Genomic DNA, 24,688 nt, shown 5'->3' on the forward strand with positions numbered 1-24,688 from the left:
CGCTTTCCAGGTGTAAAGTACCAGGCCTAGACTTCTGTGAGGCTAGGAGAAGATAAATGACAGAAGCTGTAAGAGATCAGAATAAAAAGGGATCCATAAGCCCAAGAAGCCTAGGCCCTTGAGGAGAACCATGAATTTGAGCAGGATGTGACTAATTCTGTTAAAAAGTGGCCATTCCCTCAAAGTATGACTCCATCAGCCTAGGCATGAAAGTGGGAGTGAGCAAAGGCTTAGAGAGTTTTCCAGCCTTGCTGGGATCAGGCAAGTTGCGTAAGGAAGTAGTGGGAGCTGTGGCAGGCCTTGTCCAAAACGTAATGGGAAGTCATCGAAAGGTTTTGTACAAAGGAATGACAGGATGAAGACACTATTTAGGAGGAAGTTATATCAAAAGCAGCAACCTGATAGATTGCAAATACAACAGAAGAAAACAAAAATAACAGGGATTTTCTTCACAAGGACTCAACTTTGAGGTGGTAAATGCTTGAGCCACATGAGAAGCAGGGGTCTCAGAAGGAAGGCAGAGATGGGAAAGGCATTTCTGGGTGGTGGCGTTTAAATGCAAGGAGGGCGCTTGAATCACTGACAGACTTCAAGTATGGGAGTTTTCGTGGCTGAGGTTAGTAAGTCACAAACACAGCTCTCTAAAAGCACGTACTGGGAACGCCAGCCTCAGCTGAAAGCCTGATTCAAGTTATGTCTGTCACTCTGAGCAACCAAAACCACCCACTACAGGGCAGGTGACCCCACAAAGCAAACCCACCCGTCTAGTCCATGCTCCCCACCTCCGAGAAGGAGGTGGAAAAGTTTGGGGAGTAGTCCCAGGCCAATCAGAAGGACATTTTTTCATTCCTCAGCCACTACACTCAAGTGCTCCAAAAAGGGAGGATGACTTCCGGACGGTCCTCCTGTCACTCCTCCTCGGGCCAATTATGAAACTCTGGGCACTCTTGACCTCACCCCGTTAGGGCCCGGGAGGGGCTCCAGAGAACAGTATAAAGTTCGCAGCACCGGACAGTTGAGTTCACTTGCCTGATAGTTCCAGTGTCAGAGGGACACGGCAGTGTGGCCCGCTCCAGGCTCTCCGCCGCTCCAGCCACTGCCACGAGCCCGTCCGCTCCCGCCCCCGGACCAGCCCCAGCGCCCGCGCCCGTCGCCGCCGCCCGCGGGGAGGAGGATGGAGAGGCTCTGTGCTGTCAGGGTCCCCGCGCTGCTCCTCTGCCTGGGTAAGCTCTCCCGCTCCGGCTTCCCGCCTCTCCAAAGAGGAGACAAATAAGGAAGGCTCCTGCGCATTTGTCATTAGACACGTACGGAATTGTCTCCGGGTTCAAGTGTGCTTCATTTAAAATTATGTCTTGTTATGTGAGTCTGTCTTTCCCTATAGTGGGACTGGAGGTGGGGACGGGGGATCCATGTTAAAATGCCTTTTGTTGGTGAATTAATTATTGGCATATATGTTATGCATGAATTAAAATATCTCCTCATCAAGCAAAATAAAAATGGTCGAAAAGTTTGTTTGTTTGTTTTAAGTTGCTTGTCCTAGAAATCTAAAGTCCTGGAACGCACTGTTGACATTTCATGTCTTGCTCCTTTTTGTTGGAGAGTGGAGAATAGAAACTAGACCCAAACATAAGAAATTTTTTTTTGTGGGGGAAAAAGCTCACTCCTCTGTCTTGCACTATAATTTATCTTGGTTTAGCTTTCCTGGGGGAGCTGGTATGCGCCAGTGCCAGCTGGCTGAGCTCCAAACGCAACAGAAATGAAACACTGGTGGAGGGTACCTGGAGCAGAAGGGCGTGGGTAAGTCATGGCGCTCCCCACCGCCCTTCGCCCCTACACCTGCTGCTTCCGTTTTCCCCTGCAGCCTTCCAAGCAGGCTCTGGAGAAAGCACTCTGCACTTGCTGCTAATTGCACTGCACCCCGACGCCTATGATCGCTGAAGGTATTTTAATGCCAGTCTTTCTATTTAAGATGATTTAGTTCTAGTGGGCAAGGAAAATTTTTTCTAAGTAGTCTTTCAGTTTGAAAAAAAATCACTTTTTTCTAATTCCTTAAACTTCAGTTTAAGGAATTTGAAAGAGTATGAATATCTTAATAAGAAAATAAAAGTTACCACCAGTTTCATATTCTCCCTGGAGTTGGAATGAGGCTAATTCCCGAGACACTGTAACTCTACCTGTGAAGGATGTGACTGTTAAATTATTATTTTGACACACTTTATCTCAGCGGTTGAGAGACCTAATGAAATGCATATTATGCATAGTTGAAACTTACAAGTCTAAGTCCAGGAACACAAGTGGAAACAAGATATGTAGTTTCTGCCAAAACTGAGCTACTTGCTAGAGGAGTCTTAGTAAACAATGTGGCTTTGCTGTCTTTGTTTTGAAAAGAATTAAATTAGAAAGGTGACAGTCTTCCTAGAGTTAGAAATTAACCTCGAGGTCAGAATAACTTAGCACTTTTTTTCTCTCACATGTAAGATTGCATCTAAACAATGCACATGTCTGTTCTGGGTGTCTCGTTGAGTATTCTAATTTGAGACAGCAAGAGCCTATGAATAACCTGGTTACTACCTACCAGTGTGTGTGTTGTGTGTGTTTGTGTTGTCATGAAAGTGCTTACCTCCTTTATTGCATTACTTAATTATAGTTCATCTATTTCGTCAGCTGCCAAGCCCATTTCCAAATGAGTTAGGTCAGTTTCTGTTTTCCCAGTTTGTTTGGATATTTCTCTGCCACTAAGAAACTTCCTGTTTGAAGTTCTGTATTATATCTCTAAACTCTATTCAGTTATGCAGGGCCCATAGCCTTATTCTGGCAAGACCACCTGTTATTTCTGAAATTGTATTCTTTTCCCCAAACAAAAGATTTTCTAAAAATACTTTTCCCAAAACCTTTCCTTCAAAAAAAAAAAAAGAGAGAGAGATTTATTTTAAATTTTAGCATACATATTATAACTGCTTTATGTAGAATTTATACATAGTTATGCCTAGGGAATAAAGCTCCAGCCTCCACCCTTAACACGTGCAGATTGAAATTGCTACACACAATCATTTGGTTACTTTTACATTTTATACGTGTTTGATATTGATGTTTTTGTTTTATAAATTGGGGAACTATGACCAAATTTCCCATAGAAAAGGAGCAATAAAATGAGAGTTCACACTAAGCTGCTAGCACGTTTAGCCTACTGAACAATAAGTAAAAGAGTTCAAATACTTGATAGCATTTTTCTAAATAATCTATAATTTTAGAGCAGAATTGTCTTTTTTAATCCTGTGATTTTTCTAAAGACAGGAGGAGAAATTTTTACCTTGAATTCTGCAGTTATGTTCAGGGGCTTTCTATTTAACATCAAACATTATTATTCATGCCCACATGGGTTTTTGAATATGTTCCTGAATGACATCTCCAAGACAATTTAGTCCTACTTCATCAATGAGACAGAAGTAAGCAGAAGAGATATTCTTTTTTGAAAACGTGAGAATCATAAATCTCAATGAAACAATAGGCTTATCTTTGATTATTTCTGTTGACCATGAGAGTTTATGAGTTACCTAAGTCTTGGCACAGCCTGAGATGACAAATCTTGTCAGAAAACATAATGATAGGCCTTTCCTGTCTGGATTTTGACCAAGCACCATCACCACCTTCTGCATGGTCTTGCCATGTGAGCGTCTTGGGTAATTGGGTGTCTGATTCAGCACTAGGACCCAAATCCAGGACTTGAGAAGTGAACTAACAGTTACTAAATGCCCACTGTGTGCCAGCCATGTTGTGTATTAGGTGCTTTAAACATATCCTCTCCTTTATTTCTTAAAATAACTGTGTGAGGTAGATATGATTAGCCCAGTTAAGTCAAGTACCTTACAAGGACTCAGAGATAGTAAATGGCCAGGTCACTCTGTGATAATGAGGAAAGAGCCAGTGAGACTCAGGCTTAGCAGGAGCGTAATAAGCATAGCAGATTCTAAGAGAAGTTCCAGAGGAGTCTGGGGCTGCTCCAGGGCTTAGATCCTCTCATAGGTACAGCACGTGCACAAATGGGCTTTCTGACCCTTTGTGCAAAATCAGGCAAATAAAATAAATAAATAAAACATGACTAGTCTCTTAAGAATAGTCATAGACTATTCTCAGTCAAATAAAACATGACTATTCTCTTAAGCTGTGCTAAAGTATGTTGAATTTTCATTTAGCGTTCATAATTTTTTATCAACACAGTTCCTAAGATATGATTTTCATTACAAAGCAGTCATTGAAGTTAGCTGACTGGGGTCCTGATTTTTATGTTTTCCAAGATTTACATTAAGCAAAGCAATAAATAGGGTAACTTACATGTGTTTTATTTCTTGTATTTCTTTTTTTTTTTGAGACCAAGTTTCGCTCTTGTTGCTTTGGCTGGAGTGCAATGACTGGATCGTGACTCCCTGCAAACTCTGCCTCCCAGGTTCAAGCGATTCTCCTGCCTCAGCCTCCTGAATAGTTGGGATTACAGGCATGCACCACCAGACCCAGCTAATTTTGTATTTTTAGTAGAGACGGGGTTCTCCATGTTGGTCAGGCTGGTCTCCAACTCCCGATCTTAGGTGATCTGCCCGCCTCAGCTTCCCAAAGTGTTGGGATTACAGGAATGAGCCACTGTGCCCAGCCCTATTCCTTGTATTCTTTTTATATTATTGTGAATTCAATATAGCATTGATAAGGGACCAACTTGGAATCTGTAGCCCATTTCTATTAACAGTGAGAATGTAAACATACTTCCTTGTTTTTTTTTGTTGTTGTTGTTCATTTGTTTTTTACTCATAATCACTTTGGAAAAACTGAGTTTGAATGTTTTCTCTCCATTTTTGCAAAAGAATCTCCCATTTCCTTGTTAATGGTCACCTGAAAGATGCAAATGCCAAGTAAGAAATCCTCTTTAAGGAGACTGTAAATTAAGGTGGGGTTTCCTCATCTGTCAATCTTTACTTTGAATGTAGGCCTATTCAAATTGTCTAATTAATATGGCTGTAACTGCTGCTGGGAACATTCCATTGGGAGACAATGAGAACGCTTCCCAGTGGTGTAATAGGAGAGATCCTCAGGGAGGAGCAGTCTGACAGCCATTGCCTTGACATGGCAATTTTGGAACCTTTGAAAAAATGAAGTAATGCAACATACTCAGCGTCCTCTGGAGATGCAGTTTACGTAAGACTAGGTGTTTAGTTATAGGGCACATAAGTGTTGAGTGGCCTTCTAGGTTAAAGTAATGATTTAATTTGCCAGGAAACTGTTTATGATACTCAGGATGATTTGATGAGTGTCCAGAAAAAGAGGATTTTTTGATATATCTCATAATACTCTTAATATATAGGTTTATCCTCCCTCTTCTTTTAAAAAAATTTCAGTAGCATTTGGGGTACATGTGGTTTTTTTGGCATATGGATGAATTATATAGCGGTGAATAGATTTTAGTGCACCTATGACTTGAGTAGTGTACATTGTACCTAATGTGTAGTTTTTCTTTTATCCCTAGCCCACCTCCCACTCTTCCCCTTCTAAGTCCCTAAAGTCCATTATATCACTCTGTATGCCTTTGTGTACTCGTAGTTTAGCTCCCACTTATAATGGTTTTTGGTTTTCCACCCCTGTGTTCCTTGATTTGGAATAATGGCCTCTAGCTCCATCCAATTTGCTGCAAAAGACACTATTTTGTTCTTTTTAATGGCTGAGTAGTATTCCACGAACATATGGATGTATTCCATGGAGATATATCCATGTATATATATATATAACCTTACTATTGTATGTAGTTTTAATGGATAAAATGATTCTATGAAATTATAGAAAGCACTTTTAAAATTAGAGCAGTCATTATCAAAATGACACATATATGCATACATATAACATAATATTCAGAAAGAAAAATGTTAAATCTTAGTATCTTAGGTTAAAAATTCTCTATTTTAGATTTGAGGCATGAAAGTGATTAATACATGCACATGCACACACACACTTACCTTTATATATGTAAATTTTATAGTTTTAAATTGAGGCATAGTGTATAGTGTATAAAACATAGATTTCATGCCTCAGTTGTTTTTTTTTTAATTTCATACTTTCATCAAGAGCGATTTCTCTCTGATCCTTACTATCTCTGAGTCCTCGTAAGGTACTCATCTGCAAAAGGGAGGTTATAATATCTGTCTTGTCAGGTTATTGTATGTAGTTTTAATGGATAAAATGATACTATGAAATAATAGAAGATACTTTTAAAGTTAGAACTGTCATTATCAAAATGGTTTCTTAGAAAAAGCCTCATTTGGTTCTTAGGATGCCTTTTTAGGCCAGAAAGGTATTTTTGTTCCCTTTTTACTCATGAGGAAACAGTTGCTACACAGCACGTAAGGCTTCCCGTTTGAATATGCTGTACACTTTACTGTAGATGCCCTCAAGACACTCTCTACTTTGGTGAAGTACTCATGCTTTAAGACTGAAAAAGGATCCACTTCTTTAGGCATTTCTCTAATAAGCCCTGACCCTCCATTGCATCTTTCCCATTCCTTTTGTCCTATGGCCCCTGTCACACCACACACAACACTGTAAGTGTGTGTATAACCCTGTCCCTCCTTGCTGGTGGTATAGTCATCTTTTATCATTTCTATTGTGATAGGCTTATGTGAAGCACAATAAATGTTTGCTAGATGGATGATTATATTGATAGTTTATTCGGAGTTCTCACCACTATGTTATATACTCAATTAGCTGTACTTGAAAAACGTGCTTGAGAAGCAAAATATAAAATATTTTGAGGTTAAGTAATAGTTTTGGAAAATTCGATTCTATTGTTTCTGATGAAGTCTAACATTTTTTCTTCCCTCTTTTCACATTTTATCTCTTATTTTAGTCTGTGTTAACTGAAGATATGCCTACTAAAATTCAAGTGTGTGTGTGTGTGTGTGTGTGTGTGTGTGTGTGTGTGTGTTAGAGAGAGAGAGGGAGGAAGAGAGAGGGGTTACCAAGCAGTGATATAACTGAATAAAGTGGCAGTGATATGACTGCCAGTGGCAGATAGAGAAGCATTGTATTAGAAATTAGAGAAACCTTAGAGAAATCTAATCCAAACTTCATCTCACCCTCTACCCCACCCTCACTCCTTGGTCTCTGTTTTCAGAGATAAGGACACTCAGTTTCAGGGAAACAAAATAAGTATGTGAGCTAGAACTGGATTCCATTTCTCATGAGTCTAATGCAGGGTTTTTCAACCTTGTCTCTATTGACATAAGGGACTAAATAATTCCCTGTTGCAGTGGGCTGTCATACGCATTGCAGGGTGTTTAGCAGCAACCCTGGTCCCTATCCACAGGATGTCAGTAGCATCCCCTAATTGTAACAACCAACACAGTCTCCAGACATTGCCATATGATGGCAATGGTTCCCAGGAGAAATTTTGCCAACGAGGGATACAATTTTGCCAACGAGGGTTGGCACAATTGCTCCCAGTTGAGAATCAATAACATAAAATACACCTTTGTATTGTAGTTACACACACATAAAATACACCTTTGTATTGTAGTTACACATTCTACCCACAATTCACTGTTCGGACAATTAATGCCTGAGTTACCAAGAGAAAATTAATATTAATGATAACCTGGATACAAATATAAAGCGCATTTTCCTGTTTAAAAATCAGCTCAGCAATATTTATTGCTGATTTTAACACCATTCACATCTAATAATGAGTCTTATTTACGATGGAATCATGAATATTTTCTCTGATTATTCCTTTAATAACCACCCTCTACCTCCTTTGCAACTCTACTGTCTTAGCTCTCAGCACATTTAATTTTCTTTTTTCTCTAATTTCTTGTTCTCTTTTCCTGGCCATTTCTGTCTACTTTCTACCACTTGTTTCTCAAAGTTCTGTTACTTTCCGTTCCATATTATTTCCCTTGGAATATTTAAATGACTTTCATCCCTTTAAAACTAATATCTTCTCATAGGACTTTCAAATGGACTTCTCCTAATCTCCAGATAGATTCTTATTCCTTTACTGTATTCCCCACAGCCTCAGAAATATAAATAGGTAATACCGATAGATAAACATTAAACTCACAGGTGTTCACTCCCTTCATGCCTTCATGCCCAAACGCCACCACATGTTGTCCTGCCTGTGTCTCTTCTTTTTATAACATCAGCATTCTCTGTTTTTTCTGACTAGGACCTTGGCATCATCTATAAATTATCTCCTTTCCTTACCACCCTTAGGTGTCCAGCTCCAAGTCTATTTAGGGCAGGAACATTGTCTCTTGTATCAGTTTTCTTTTCAGTGTTTTGTTTAATATCTTGCCTGTAGACAACTCTCAATAGATGTTCGTTGAATAAATATTATTTGACACATGTAGTTACTAAAAGCAAGGATAGGGTAAGCTGCCCTCCTTTTTTGATGATTGGATTGTAACTAAGCCCTTCCCACCCTGCTATCATGCTATGGAGGCATATGTGGCTCTCCCTGAAGTCAAGGTTGCCAATGTCAACCCAAACTATATTTTCATAAACTATATTATCTGAAAGTAGAATTCCTTAGCAGCCTCCGGTGTGTGAGATGCATTATGTATATTCTCTGAATAAAAAGTAATTAACTTTGAGTGTTTTGAAATCATCTTTAATGTACTCACTTTCTCTTTTTGTGTGTGTGCTCACTGATTAAAACTTTTACCCTTGCAGATTTATGTTTGGCAATAGGCATATACAGAGAAAACAATACAGTCAATATATTTCTGAAAATGCCATTAAATATCCAAGCTTCATGCCACAATGTGACCATAATGAGAAGAACGCAAATTGCAGACATTTATAGTCCAAACTGTTCCACCCTTAGAAGATTTTTCTTTTGGAATAATAATGTAATAATAATTTAAATTTCTGAATTGAATTTATAGGAGTAGAAGTGAGAAGCCAGATGGGAGGGAGTCAAGGTAGAAAAGGTTATAGAAAGCTCTTCTTATGTAAGATTACCTTGAGGAAAACAATATGTTTCCAACAGAAAATTTGAAATAGTACTCTAGAAATGAATCTTTGTCTTTTAGGGGAGGCAAGACCCACCTTTAGAGCTTTTGGTCACCAAACTCCAAAACACTCAGATTAATGTAAATTGCACTCTTTACACAAGAGTTGGTATGTATTCTCCTGCATTCTGGAAACACTTCCATTATAAACAAGATACACATCTTTAAATTCATGTTTAGAGCAAAATAGATAATTCCCTTATACTTTGACTCACTGATTCTTTATTAGATAATTCCCTTATACTTTGACTCACTGATTCTTTATTTTACTTGCTTTAAGTATAGTATTATATGATAATATGTAAGTGAAATATAGTAACATTTGAAATATGGTTTAGAAATGACTACCTAAATTGGAGAGTATAACTTAATGCTTATAACTTGAAACACATGACATATTAACATTTTTACTACTTGACAAGGAAGAGTCTATGGTTATTTTTTAAAACTCAAAATTAAAGTAAATAATTATTTTTAAAGTGTTATTAAATTAACCTCGGGTTTCATAATGTTTTTTCTCAAACTGCTATAGATACTTTTTACATTTAGATCTTAATGAGTATAGTTACAACGCTAACATTAAAAATATATAGGAATAGAATTATTGCTGGCAGAAGGCAAGGTTAGTTTTCTATACATTTTTAAATATGTTATACATACACACACACACACACACACACACACATGCTCTCTGAAAAGTAGGTTGCTGTTAAAGAGTTTTACAGTTATTTTGACCAAGGTGAAACAAGAGCTTATCAAATAGTGGAATTTAATTTAAAACAAAAAGACATCTAAAAGCAGTGAAGGAATATTCACTCCTTAAAAGCACTCAAGACCCAACAAGCCTACTATGTTATAGACAAATTCTAGAATTACAGACTGCCATGGAAGAGGGTAGAAAATGAACAGGCTGTGCGTAGGTTGGCATATGACCACAGCAAAAGTTTGAACAAAGAGGATTTTCCTATGTGTTAGGACTGAGCAAATGCTAAGATTCAGTACAAGGTTGCTATTCTGGTCTGAATAACCTAAAAGGTTAAATTGGGAAAATGAGATGCATTCCTTTTATTCTGTAATCTATCTGATTTTATGTTGAATCACTTTAATTTTGTTATACTCTAAGTTCTGGAGTACACGTGCAGAACATGCAAGTTTGTTACATAGGTATACACGTGCCATGTGGTTTGCTGCATCCATCACCCCGTCATCTATATTAGGTATTTTTCCTAATACTATCCATTCCCTAGCCTCCCAATCCCCTGCTATTTCCTCCCCTAGCCAGTCACCCCCTGACAGGCCCCACTGTGTGAGGTTCCCCCCTACTGTGTCCATGTGTTCTTATTTTTATTTTCTTGGTTGTTTTCCAGAAAAGTCATTTCACCCTAAGATTTGCAATTGATTTTGCTGACTTGGCTTGGTCAGCCAGTCACCAAATCCTAGACTCCTCTGTACTGGCCTCTTTCTGGATGAGCCCTCAGTGCAATCCTTAGGAAGCAAGGTCGATCCTGGTACAGTGGCTCAAGCCTGTAATCTTAGCATTTTGGGAGGCCAACATGGGAGGTTCGCTTGAGCTCAGGAGTTCGAGGTTGCAGTGAGTTGTGATTGCACCACTGCACTCCAGTCTGGGTCAACTGAGCAAAAGCCTCAAAAAGCAAAATAATTAAAAATAAAAAGGAAGCAAGGCCAAAAGAAACCATATTCAATAGGAAGTACATTTTCTACATCTGGCATTTTGTCTGACTGTTGGGCAACCACTTCTTAGTGCTCCAGGGCCCACGACATTTACTGCTATTCCCATTCCTGTGATGGCGCTCAACCTCTCCCACACGTGGTCCCCAATGTTGTGTAAGGGTGTAGGCTTGGCCCTGACTCACAGGGAAGAGGCGATTTGTATCCTGTGAGTCACTGGCACCACTTCCTGCTGGCATATTTGAGATTTCACTGAAACATAACCTGAAAAATGAAGGTATACATATATATGAGGCTCACATTCCTAAAACCCATTTGGAGCTTTGATAGAAATAATGGCCTCTGAGTTCATTCCCATTTTTGTAGCTGTATTGTAAAAGAAGTGCCAACTGCCAACTTTGAGTTTACAGATCATCTGTGTTATATCACCTGGCGAGAAATTCCTTTGTATCTTAATTACCAATGTCACCAGACCAGAAATGCCACCAGGTCTGTTTGTTTTTTTTTTTTTTTTTGGTTTTTTTTTTTTTTTTTTTGACATAGACACTATCTAAAATCTTTAGTATCGGAGTGAATTATTTGCTTAGCAACAATCCATTGTCAAGGATGAAAAAGTCAGCTATAATATTTGAGGTCCGATCCTGAAGAAGTTATGTTCAAACAACACTAAGATCATGAAAAAACTTGATATTAAGGAAATATATACATATGGCTTTAGCATTTATTCCCTCCCTGCATGACTCTTTAAAATAATGACTAGTGATTCTTAAGGGTAACAGGATAGTGGATGTAATATTTCTCTGGAGATACATTTTTCCTTCATTTGATCCCATTCACCCTTCTACCCTAGTTTGCAAGTGTTTGGGAGCAAAGGCATATTGCAGAAACATTTAAGAACTATTGTTTTAAAGCAATAGTGCTGTACAGTTGGACATGACTTGGAATTATTTTTTCTGTTTTATTGGCCACATTGATCCACAATGGAATTGCATTTATACACCTTAATTTGAAAGGAGCATTTAAAATTATATACGATTCCACCTGTAAAATATCCTGCTGCAGGATTAATGCAGCAAGTCTCATAGAAACTATCCTGAGTGATGGACTGTGTCCAAGGAAGCGTCACAGGTAAGGAAAGCCCAGTTTTTGTGGAGGCACACCCTGGGCTGAACATTCTTTAATTAACAAAGACAAATATTTCACCTGTGGCCTGAACAACTGGAACAAAGTTTCAACAGTGGAAAGACTAACAACTACTAAAACCCTTTAAAAAAGAAGACTAAAAGCAACACCCCAAAATAATTAGTTGGATTCTATAATAATTGCAGGTTGCAATTGGAAGCAATTCCAACCAGGAAAGGTTAGGCTTTAGTTTATGCAAATAATAGAGAAACTATTTGCAAATGTGCATTTTTTCCCTCGCTAGCATTTTTCTATAGAAAGGATAATGTCTCCTCAAAAGCTTTCCTCAGTTGAAGAAATATGTAGGAATAGGAATGTCAAGGATGTAAGCACATGCAACTAAAACTCCAATTTGTATTGAGGAAACTGTAATAGTTAAAGGATTTAATTCCTCAGTAGTGAAAGTGTAGTGAAATTATTATTGTGATATAAAGTAAAATTGACTTGAATGAGAATCTGCTTATCCTCCATAAAAAATTTAGCGGAATAGTTTTCGACTCTGTTCAACTGACAATGAAATCTAGGCTTTAGCTATTTCTTTGCCATTCAATAAACATGTTTTGTTGTTGTTTTGTCATTGTTGTTCTGGCTCTATAACAAGAATTGAAGTAGCATTTATATTGTAGGAAAAACATTGAATGGGGAGGAGATAATTCTAAACCTTTAAAGACAACAGTATTTTCAAATCATTGAAGAATAGGAGACATGATGTCAAAAGAAAATTCATAACTCTTCTCTTCTGCAGTCATAAGTGATCTTAGACAAACTTTTAATTTAAATTCACTGAGCATATCTGAGACTAATAACTACTTCACAGAATAAAGTGTGAAATTTGATATATGAAGTTGTACATTATGATGCTGATGCCTATGTTAATTTAGTTTTCGGAACCCAAAAAAATACAATCAGCTTAACAGATACAAGCCTTCTCTAATTGGGAAAAAATAAAATTCCTGTATTGCATGAATTAAATCATGCTTTACAGTACCATGTAACAGAGATTTACAAACTTGTTATAAGCCAGTAGAGGGCACTGTCAACATATATACTGCTAAAACCAGAGGCTGGAGTTTGAGAGTCAAGGAACATTCATGGGATATGTCAGCCACTTAAAAATATTAGTTTATTTCACTATATTCTCCCAAAAAATCTATAATATAGGAAAAATTAAGACCCGGAAAAGTAAATTAATTTTTTCAAGATCACCTAGCTCAAGTTTTCCTCAGAAGACTGCCTTTCCACCATACTTTGTGGCCTCTATGTTGGGTTAAATACTCTACTTCCGTCTACCATAATTTGTTGTCTGTGATGTACAATATACTCTAGTATTACTGCTCATGTCCAAGTTCCAAAAAAGTGGCCCGTTTAACAATATGTATCCTTGGGAAAGGTTATTTAAACTCTTTATACATTAGTTTTTTTTCTAATGGTGACAATAATAGTATCTTCCTCAAACTGGCACTGAGAGGACTAAATAATATATAGAGATGATGTGAATTTAACCATACCTGGTTGTATTAGTTTGTTTTCACATTGCTATAAAGAACTTCCCTGAGACTGGGTAATTTATAAAAGGAAAGAAGTATAATTGACTCACAGTTTTGTATGGCTGGGGAAGTCTCAGGAAACTTACAATTATGGCAGAAGGCAAAGGGGAAGCAAGCACCTTTTTGACAAGGCAGTAGGAGAGAGACAGGAGAAGGAGGAACTTCCAAACACTTATAAAACCATCAGATCTCCCGAGAAGTCACTCATTATCATGAGAAGAGCATAGAAGAAACCATCCCCATTGATTCAATCACCTCCCTCCCTTGACACATGGGAATTACAGGTTCCTCCCTCAACATGTGGGGATTGAAATTCAAGATGAGATTTGGGTGGGACACAGAGCCAAACTGTATCACTGGTACACAGTGCATGTTCAAGAGATGGATCATCTTCTGTTTGAGCTGTGAAAGATGTGGAAAGTTGAATATTTTCTCTTGTCTTTATGGAGGGATTAATCATCCTTTCATAACAGTTATCACTTAGCTACCTCAACTTAACAGGTCGATTTAAACTCTTCTTGTACTTACAGAAACTGAATTCTCAGTGTGGTTAATCTGGCATCCCTATTCCTTATCATATGAGATAGGATATTTTCCTATTTTACCTAGATTACATTTACCTAGCTGCCAATCAGTCAAGGAGAATTTTCAGGAGTAGGAAACGACTAGTAATAAATGACTAGTAATCATCCTAGTAATCACGCACCATAGGCCAGTAAACAAACACATGAATCCAAAGGAAAATGTCCAACTGACAAAAGAAAACAAAAATAACATGGGAGGATTTTATTCTCAAAAGACAACCTTTAGGGGGTAGAAAAGGCAAGCTTAACATATATGTCATTATCCCCACAGTAGGTACTATTCATTTCTTCTAACAAAATATGTCTAACTTTTTTCAAATCTCATTTCTGAAATTCATTACTCCTCAGAGCAGTTGCAAGCTGAAGTCATTAATTAATTCCGTAATTAGAGCTTAATTGCTGCTAATACTACTGCTACCACTACCATTAGGATTTACAATATGATAGTTACTCAAATAAACTGGAAAGATTGGTTGAAGTGCAAATACCTAAAGCTTAAACAGAAGCAACTACATGCTCTTAAGTAAACATGTGTGCAGTTAAAAGGGTTCTCCTTATCATGCTTTCTATATAATTCAGAAACTATCTGAGTCATTCTGATGCCTATATTTCAACATTTTATCTTTTCACTGAAGACACTTGATGAAACAGCTGATTTAAATTCTTCTTGTGCTGACAGAAACTGGATTCTAGGGCTCAGTACAGTTCATTTGGCCTAGCTTTTCCTCCTCATATTAGATGAGATATATTTTGATTTTACCTACCTTGGATTTTATTAATTAAAATCTATATTCATGTGTAATTCAATGCAAGGAGTAACTTAGGTACATAAATCAATATGAATCTTTCTTAGGTTGAGTTTCTTGCTGTTACCATAAATGGGAACTGATTTTTTATTTAGAGACTTCTTTTGTGATGGGATCTACCTTGGAGCATTTCTCTGAATTCATGATGGACTAAAATAGTGGGAATTCTCCAACCGATAATGTGTCTTAAGAAACCAAACTTCAAAATCAAATCTCTGAAAATGTTATTGTGAAATGTTTAGAGCAGGTCAAGTCTGTAGCCGTGAATATAATGCCAAGGCTTTTATACTTCAACAGGATAGCTGCTGCTAGTGTTTGTATTTTCTTTTATATGTCTGTTTCCATGAATTATTTTATTTTGTGGTTTTGATGGACCAAATCCTTAAAACAGAACAACTCTATAAGTACTGCAGTTATGTAGAAATTTAATGAAGATTTCTTTCCTTAACAAATTAATTATATATTTGATTTTTCTTCATAAATAGGTTTCCATCTTCTACAGGCAGTCCTCAGTACAACTGTGATTCCATCATGTATCCCAGGAGAGTCCAGCGATAACTGCACAGCTTTAGGTAAGTCCGACATTGTCAATGTGGCCTCAAGAGACTACACATTTTTAAACAGAAATGTAAACTCAAATACTATAAGTATGTGGCAATGAGAAAAGGGTAGGAATAGCTGCTATATTACTTTTTAAACCATCTTATAAACTCATGTTCTGAAAAAGTTACATAAAAAAACAACTGGTAGAAGAGGGACCAGACAAATTATATACACAGGTTTGACTGTAAAGAGATAGGGACCAAAAAAATACTGGATTTCCCTTGGCCATTTCCTTGTGCTTTACTGCAAAACCATCGTCAGAGGCCACACTGACTGGATTCCAGGCAAAACAGGAAAACTTTGTACAGAGTAGGCTCCCTATCTGTCTCTTTCTACCCTCTTTCTCTCCTGTTAGAAGAACAAATGATGGTCTTTTCTTTCTAGGCACAGTGTTCATTCAGAAAACATTTATCGAGTACTTAGTATGCACCAAACACTGTGCCAAGGCATAGGGATACAAACATAAGTAATACAGTTTTTCTCCTCGAGCACTGTGGACTTCAGATATGGTCCAAAGGGGATCAGCTTTATCTTCAGTCTGAGCTATTGAATCAAGATAACTGAGTTATTTTGAGGAAACAAGATATTTTCCACAACAACTTTACCTTTTCTTTTGTCCCTGATCATCAGGGTTTTTGGAGGTTTGGTCAGTCTCCCCCCATCACCTTTTTTTTTCCTTCTTTGGTTATTTGTGCAAGAGTATTACAATCAAATTGCTATTTCAAAAATAATTTTACAAGCATTTTTCACATTTTGGTATCTAAAACTTTCTAAAGTGAATTTTACACAGGGCCTCTGTTTTCATTGTTGTATTTGTCTAACAGAGGCCTTTCTCACTAGGGTTTGTCTAGTTTGCATTCAGGTATCATTATTAGAGATATTGGGAGACATCGGTTGATTTCACTAATGGTAACCTCAACAACTTGAGAACATACACCAAAGCCAGCTATACTGATTAAAAATCCCCTGTAGAATTAAGATTCTTTGAATTAATTAATGGTATGAGCTTGAGCTTGCAACTGTTTTGGGGAGTAACAGATTTCAGAATTGTTTTGGGACTTGAGAAAAATTAGACACATTATGTTTGAAGAAGGAAATACCCGCTTGGAGGATAATGACGTGTGTGTGTGTTAAATTTGCCTTTTCTACCCTTAAAGGTTGTCTTTTGAGGATGAAATCCTTCCACTTCATCTTGTTCTGTTTAGTCTGTTGGACATTTTCCTTTGGATTCAAGTGTTTATTGACTGGTCTAGGGGCTGTGATAACTATAGTGACTTCTACTCAAAATTCTCCTCAACTGATTGGCATCTGACCTGTTTTGTTGAAGTAGCTCAGTGGTTACTATTATGAAAGAGTAATTCTTCCATAAAGGCTACAGAATATATTCAACTTTCTACTTCTTTCACAGTTCAGACAGAAGATGATCCACGTGTGGCTCAAGTGTCAATAACAAAGTGTAGCTATGACATGAATGGTTACTGTTTGCATGGACAGTGCATCTACCTGGTGGACATGAGTCAAAACTACTGCAGGTAATATACTAGAAATAAACAAACACAGTGCGCAATTTTTAAAAAATAGATTTAGGCGAACAAGTGCAGATTTGTTAGTGGATATATTGAGTAGTGGTGAAGTTTGAGCTTTTAGAGTACCTACCCCTCAAATAGTGTATATGGTACCCGTTTGGTAAATTTTCATCCCTTAAACTCCTCCCACCAAATCTACCTTTTGAAGTCTCCAGGGTCTAGTCCTCCATTCTCTATGATCATGTGTACACATTATGGCTCCCACTTGTAAGTGAGAACATGTGATAAATGTAGTTTTACTCTCTATTTTATAGTATTTCTATATTTTAAAATTACCATATATTTCCATGGGCTGTTAAATGCAATATATATATATTATTAGAAACTTTACTGACTTTTTAAAAGATTATGGAGTAAATAGTATCTTTCAAATTGTACAGATATGTCAGAGGCGTAGAGCAGGGAGGGCTTTTGATGCATCTAACACTTGCCAAGATGGTGTCTCTCTGTTTTGGATCTCTTCCTTCAGCTTCTATTTCAGGTATTGTTTTAAGAATTGATTTCAGATCAGGCATGGTGGCTTATCCCTGTAACCCCAGCACTTTGGGAGGCCGAGGCGTATGGATCACTTGAGGTCGGGAGTTCACAAACAGCCTGACCACCATGATGAAACCCCCATCTCTACTAAAAATACAAAAATTAGCCAGGTGTGGTGGCAGGCACCTGTAATCCCAGCTACTCAGGAGGCTGAGGCAGGATGATCACTTGAAGCCGGGAGGCAGAGGTTGCAGTGAGCCGAGATTGCGCAACTGCACTCCAGCCTGGGTGGCAAAGCAAGACTCCGTCTCAAAAAAACAAACAGAGAAACAAACAAAAAAAGAATTAGTTCCACTGATTTAGACAACTTACAAAACACCACTGTGGACCGTCAGCCACCATGACAGCTGAACACAACTGTCATTTTAATGCCACAATTTAGCCCAAGAGTTATGTGGAGCCATTTTATCATTATTGGCCCAACTGTAAGGTTAATCTTTGAAATCCTCTTTACAACCTTTAACAAATGTTGATGATTTCTTGCAATATAGTATGATGTTAGTCTTTATAAAACTAATTCATAATCATGATTTCCTTTTTAAATAACTGATCTTTCCTTGTTCTGTATTTTGCTTCAGGTGCGAAGTGGGTTATACTGGTGTCCGATGTGAACACTTCTTTTTAACCGTCCACCAACCTTTAAGCAGAGAATATGTGGCTTTGACCGTGATTCTTATTATTTTGTTTCTTATCATCGTTGTCGGTTCCACATATTATTTCTGCAGATGGTAAGTCACTGTGCTTTTTATACTCTGCTTTTATAAATTACTTTTACATAATGTAGACCTATAAATTGGGTAAAAATATGGATAAAGTATTAGAGAGATAAGATCAAACCTGTACAAATTATATTTACAAGAGTTGAGACACTATTAAGTATTATGCCCAATACCTGGGTGGTGAGATCAATTGTACCCCAAATCTCAGTATCACACAATATGCCCAGTTAAGAAATTTGCACATGTACCCCTGAATCTGAAATAACTTGAAATTATTTTTTTTAAAGATTTTTTTTGCTGCAGAACATCTGGACTGAACTTTATTATCAGCTCTGGTACTTATTAACTATGTGACCTTACATAAGTCAAATTGGGAGTAACAGTTTCTTTCTTTATAAAATATGGACAGAAATTTTTATCCTACATTAGTTACAGGGTGGCCGCTTTTAGTATGTAACATGATAATTCATGTGAAAGTGAATCATAGGAAAGGTGCTAATGTTATAGTCACATGAATTTAATTCATTAAGTCAAATTTTTATTTCATAAAAAAGCCTTGTGAATTAATAAATAACCTTAGAAGCTTGGAAATCTTATAGTTTAAGGTTGGTGGAAATGTTTCAAGACAATTATAAAAAAATGGTTGTTAAAAAATACTTTGTTTCAGTTACCCAAAACAGTCATACCTCATCCTCATGTACATTATTGTCATGAGCTGAAAACAGAAAAATAGAAAGTAAACATTGAAACTATAATTTGATAGTTTTTTATTTTAGAGTTAGGGGCAAAGGATGGGAACAGTGTCAATTAATTAATAACAGTTCCCTTTAAAATGTCTCCATGAAACCCTTATTTTGAGAAAGGTACAAATTACTCAATGAGGATTTCAGTTTTTACTTTCCTGTGAAAGTAGTGCATTTCTAATTTCAAAGGTCTGAAAGTGTGCTACTTTCATAAGATTAAATTTATTTTGCCTATGTTTGATTCTAAATAACCAACAAATAATAATGCTTTCCTAATAAGTTGCCATGACAGAACTGAATGTTATTAAAACTAAAATACACCTGAAAATCTTTGACCGTAATTCTTTCCTTCATAAATGGGACACAGAGGCTTAGAGAGGTACATTCACATGTCCCAGCTCACATAGTTGATAAATGTCAGAGTTAAGAATGAATGCTTTCTAATTCATATTCTTCCAGTAAGCATAGACATGATGTGGTTTCCTCAAAGCTACGAGCCTCATTTCCAAAATGCGGACAAAATAAACTAAAAATATTAGAAAAATAGACTAATGAATAAATGAAAGAAGATTCTTAATTATGATAAATCTATGAAAACTAGCTATGTGACCGTGGGCACGTTCTGTATAACCAATTTGTATTTCACTTTCTTCATCTGTAAGATGAGGATAGTAACAGCAAATGTGAGGGTAAAATAAATAATGCATGTATAGCACTTAGAACATTGCAGGTCACCAAATTGTGCCTGACAAATGTTATTTTTATTTTGATTAGTGATAGCATCATATCAATGTGATGGTCAGGGTGTATTAATGTAGCATGATATTCAAAATATGCATTCCTTAGAAGAAAGAAAAAAGAAAAAGAGAGACAGAAAAAAGAAAACCCCAAACTCAGACTTAAATGTAGTCACATGCCTCTTGGAATTTCACAATATTCATGATCATGTTAAAGACTTTGAGAAGTCTTTTAAGTGTATTTTATCATTTCATTCCAAAATTGTTTGACTACAGCACAGTAACTCTTCATCCTCCCCTCCCCTTTTTTTTTTTTTTAACCTCGTCCAACCTATATCTGTGCACCTTTGTCATTTGGGAGACACTATGTTAATATGCCTTTGAAGTCCATATGTAACATACTTGTTCCTATTAATGTTAACTACAATGCTAACAGTTTCATTTGTGAATATTTCCAGGTACAGAAATCGAAAAAGCAAAGAACCGAAGAAGGAATATGAGAGGGTTACCTTAGGGGATCCAGAGTTGCCGCAAGTCTGAATTGTGCCATAAAACTTATGGGCAGAGATGAACATTGTGCCCAGTTAATATTAATATTCCTATTTTATTAATAATATTTATGTTGGGTCAAGTGTTATGTCAATAGCATTGTATTTTAATATACTTGAAAAATAATTTTATTTTTGTTTTATTTTTGACAGACTATTTGTTAATGTATAATGTGCAGAAAATATTTAATATCAAAAGAAAACTGATATTTTTATAACAGGTGATTTCCTGAGCTAAATGCTTCATTGAAAGCTTCAAAGTTATATGCCTGTTGCACAGTGCTTAGAAGTAAGCAATGCCCAGGTCATAGCTCAAGGATTGTCAGCAAATGACAGATTTGTGTAAGCCTAAATATATAGTCAAATCAATTTAGTAAGTATATTTTTTTCTACTCCTCAAATCAATGGTAATTGATTTGACTGTACCATGGTTTGATATGTTAGTTGACACCATGACGTCGCATATCAAAACAATAATGCAATTGGAATTTGGGAGAAGCAAATATATGTTCTGTGTTAAACACTAGACGTTTGAAACAAGCTAACCCTGGGGACCCTATGGTCTCTTCACTCTTGTCTCGACTAAACTCCATGTCATAGGAGGAGCAGTGGACCGTTCCCTATGCCAACCCAGTACTCCTACTGGTGCTAGTCACTCATCTGCCAGATTCTGTCTATGTAAAATATATTGAAAAATAATTTTATATAATATTTTATTTAAGTAGAGGACATTTCACAGCTTCACAATGTTCCTTTTTTTGTATATTACAACATTTATGTGAGATAATTGTTGTTCATCAGACAATTAGAAAACAGTCCACACTTGAAGCCTACATTTGTGCTTCAATTTAGAATATTTCTTTTTATAGAGGATTTACTGAATTCTAACATTAATCACAGTCCAAAATTTGATGGACTAATTATTATTTTAAAATATATTAAGACAATAATTCTATATGTTGTCTTAAGATGGAAAAACAGTTATTTCATCTTTTATTCAAGAAAGTTTTAACTTTAAAACAGCTCAGTAAGTGACTTCTTCTAGAATTTAAAGTTACATATTTAAAGCTGTATCTTGATACAGGAAGTGGGAAAAAAACTTAAAAATTAATATAGTGTATTTTTCCAAATGAAAATCTCATTTGAAAGATTTGAAAACGTAAAAACTTAAACACACCTTCCTATGGAGTCTGAGATGAAAATTAGGGCTCATTTTTTTGACATTTGCTTATTTTTTGGAAGAGACAAAGGTTTCTTCTGCACTCTGAGTCCATAGGTCTCAGTGAGTTAATAGGAGTATTTTGGACTATTGCATAAGGAGCCACTGCTGCCACCACCTTTGGATTTTATGGGAGGCTGCTTTATTGAATGCTAAACCTTTGGGTAGTCTCCCTGGATCACATACCAGGTCAAGGAGGATCTGTTCTTCCTCCACTTTTTTCCTGGCATGTGCTAGGGCGACAAAGACATAATAACCCCTGCCTAACCTCTGGAGCATCAGCTGCCAGGACTTGCCCCCATGAATATCCATGTATTATATACCCTGGTGTAATCACATGAATATCATCTAAAGTCCTCGCCCTGGCCCTTACTATTAGGAAAACAGACAAACACACACACACACACAGACACACACACACACATTTATGTGTGTCCTGCACACATTTATGTGTGTGTGTTCATATACATATTGTTTATATATGCATACGCATATTGTATATATATTCATACACAAACATGTATGTATACATAACCTCAATGGATCATAGAATTACCATCATCTGTTGCTCTATTAACCATTTATAGAAAACTTAGAAACAAGAGAAAAGAAAAATCAGATCTAAAAAGTTATTCCTGCTTCCTATTTAATATAGCTGAAGTCAAAGTATATAAGAACACATTGTAAGTACTATACTTCCAGTTGGCTCTCTGTATCTATAGAGGTTGGCTAGTTCCACATCTATGGATTCAACCAACCAAGGATGGAAAATATTTTAAAAAAATACAAATAAAAACCAATGATAATATAAATATTGTAAATTTGTAAATAACAACTATTTACATAGCATTTACATTAGGTATTATAAGTAATGTAGAGATTAAGTATATGGGAGGATATGAGTAGGTTATATGCAAACATTATGTCCTTTTATATATGTGACTTGAACATCTGTGCCTGATTTTAATATGTGCAGGGGGGCGAGCCTGGAATCAGTCCCTTGTGGATACCAACACTTACTAGGTGTGAATTGAGTCTGCGTATTTTCAGTGAACTTCGCTGTTTCAAAGAAAATCTATTGACTATTCAAGAAATCAGCTGCAATCCATTTATTTCATTTACAAAGATTTATTATAAGTATCTCAATAATTGATTTGTCAGTTTATCTTAAGTATCTCAATTCCTAAAAACAAGTCATTTTAGTATTTTTTACCTTTAGGAATGCTTCACTAGGCATTCAAAGGTAACACATTCAATAACTGATATTCCCCTAAAATAGTTAGATTTTTATAAATGCACATTAAATAATAAATTATGACCCACATTACTTTTGATGGCTGGAAATAAAACAAAAATAATTGTTTTAGTTAGGATGGTGCTGACTAAACATAAAAACTGATTTCCATGAGCTCATGTGTTATGTCCACAATGGAAAGATTTTAGTTTGCATTTAGTCTCTCTTCCCAATTTTACAGATTTCTCACTATATATATTTCTAGAAAGGATGATGTATATTCAGTGTATTGAAAACCAAAGCAACCACAAATGCATAATTTATGGTCTCCACCAAGGCCACGTAATAACCCAGTTAACCTTTTCTTTAACCAAGAATATTAAGTTCTATAACTAATACTCAAGCTTTAACCTTAAAATTGAGATTTCCATATTGTGCTAAACATATATAATACAATGTAACTTCACTGTTCTCCTAAACATTCTTTTGCTCTAATCTCTCTGCCAAAAGTCAAAGCGATGGGAGAACTTGTACACTGATATTACTATGTCTTAAGTCAGATTTTTATTTATGAGTTTTTGAAACCAAATTCAATCACCACCAGGTATCAAATCAACTTTTAGCAGCAAATACATGATTCTAGTGTCTGACTTCTGTTAAATTCAAAAATGCAGTTTTTAAAAACCTGTATCTAACCCACTTTGTAATTTTTGTTCCAATATCCATTCTGTAAACTTTTGAACAAAACGTTTTTAATTTGCCACCCAATATATTCTTTTAAAAAATTCGTGTTTATATGGGAGAAAGGGGAGTAACAACTTGTACAAACAGTATTTCTGGAGTATATTTTAATGTTTTAAAAAAGAATGATTTTATTTAAACATCTGTTATTCAAATTTGATGATGTTAAATGCAATATAATGTATTTTCCTTTTATTCTGCACTCTGTAATTGCACTTTTTAAGTTTAAAGAGCCATTTTGGTATACAGTTTTTATTAAAGATGTTATGGAACATAAAGTTGTATTGCATGCAGTTTAAAGTAACTTATTTGATTATAAATTTTATCAGAGTACTGAATTGTATCAATTTGTTTGTGTTCAATATCAGCTTTGATAATTGTGTACCTTAAGATATTGAAGGAGAATATAGATAATTTACAAGATATTGTTAATTTTTATTTATTTTTCTTGGAAACTGAAAAAAATGAAATAAATAAAAATGCATTGAACATCATGCATTCAAAATCTACACTGGGAAGTCAGTCTCATTCTTTTTTTTTTATTTTGCAATTGTTTTCCCACAAAAAATTAAAGGGTTTATAGGCAGTGACAAGGCTATAATGTGTGCAGATATAAAGACTCAATGGTGTTAATTTTGGAAAACAGTCTATAAATGCATCACATATTATAGCCTACCATAGTGAAGACCTTCTTGAACTAGAAGGAGCCACATTAATTATAAAATTCTAGGTGCTGGTATTTTAAAATCCTAGAAGTTAGTATTTAAAAAAAAATTTAAAGTGCATTTTAAAAGAGTATTTCTAAAAAGAATAGACATCCTGTTGAGAAGTAGCATTTGAAAAGATACATCAGCCAGAATGGTGTCTTGTGATTCCCTCAGCCTCTGCAAAGAGGCTTGACTCCCCTGAGCCTGCACAGCAGACAAGTTTGATTCTTCTGAAACTCCATCACAGTGATGGACGGCTACCTCCGTATAGGGCTTCAGCAGCCTGCAGAGTACTTGCTCCATCCCTCAGCTCCTTGTATCTTTCATTAGCCTGCAGCTGGGGCAGGGAGTTATGGCTAAGCCCATTTGGCAGGGAAGTTAAGCAATTTGTCCTGGGTCACACCAGTGGCAATAGATGGAGCTGTCATGAGAACTGAGGTCTTCTGACTCCTAATTTCA

The 24,688-nt window shown here is 36.2% G+C and overlaps 1 protein-coding gene across 1 annotated transcript; it reads left to right on the top strand.

The window, feature by feature from the left end:
• The first annotated feature begins 206 nt into the window (after positions 1-206).
• EREG (epiregulin) lies at positions 207-23,638 on the top strand. The gene is made up of 6 exons (XM_032261118.1): positions 207-311; positions 1,037-1,223; positions 15,341-15,427; positions 16,867-16,990; positions 18,160-18,309; positions 20,239-23,638. The coding sequence occupies exons 1-6, from the start codon at positions 207-209 to the stop codon at positions 20,318-20,320; spliced, it is 735 nt and encodes a 244-aa protein (XP_032117009.1). The 3' UTR covers positions 20,321-23,638.
• The last annotated feature ends 1,050 nt before the right edge of the window (positions 23,639-24,688 follow it).

The sequence above is a fragment of the Sapajus apella genome, unplaced genomic scaffold, assembly GCF_009761245.1.
Source record: "Sapajus apella isolate SASKATOON/1434 unplaced genomic scaffold, GSC_monkey_1.0 scaffold121, whole genome shotgun sequence".
Lineage (NCBI taxonomy): Eukaryota > Metazoa > Chordata > Mammalia > Primates > Cebidae > Sapajus > Sapajus apella.

Coding starts and splice junctions, on each gene's coding strand:
- EREG (XM_032261118.1), top strand. CDS start 207: ATGAAAGTGGGAGTGAGCAAAGGCTTAGAGAGTTTTCCAGCCTTGCTG. Junction 1,224..15,340: donor CGCGCTGCTCCTCTGCCTGG/GTAAGCTCTCCC, acceptor CTTCATAAATAG/GTTTCCATCTTCTACAGGCA. Junction 16,991..18,159: donor ATGAGTCAAAACTACTGCAG/GTAATATACTAG, acceptor ATTTTGCTTCAG/GTGCGAAGTGGGTTATACTG.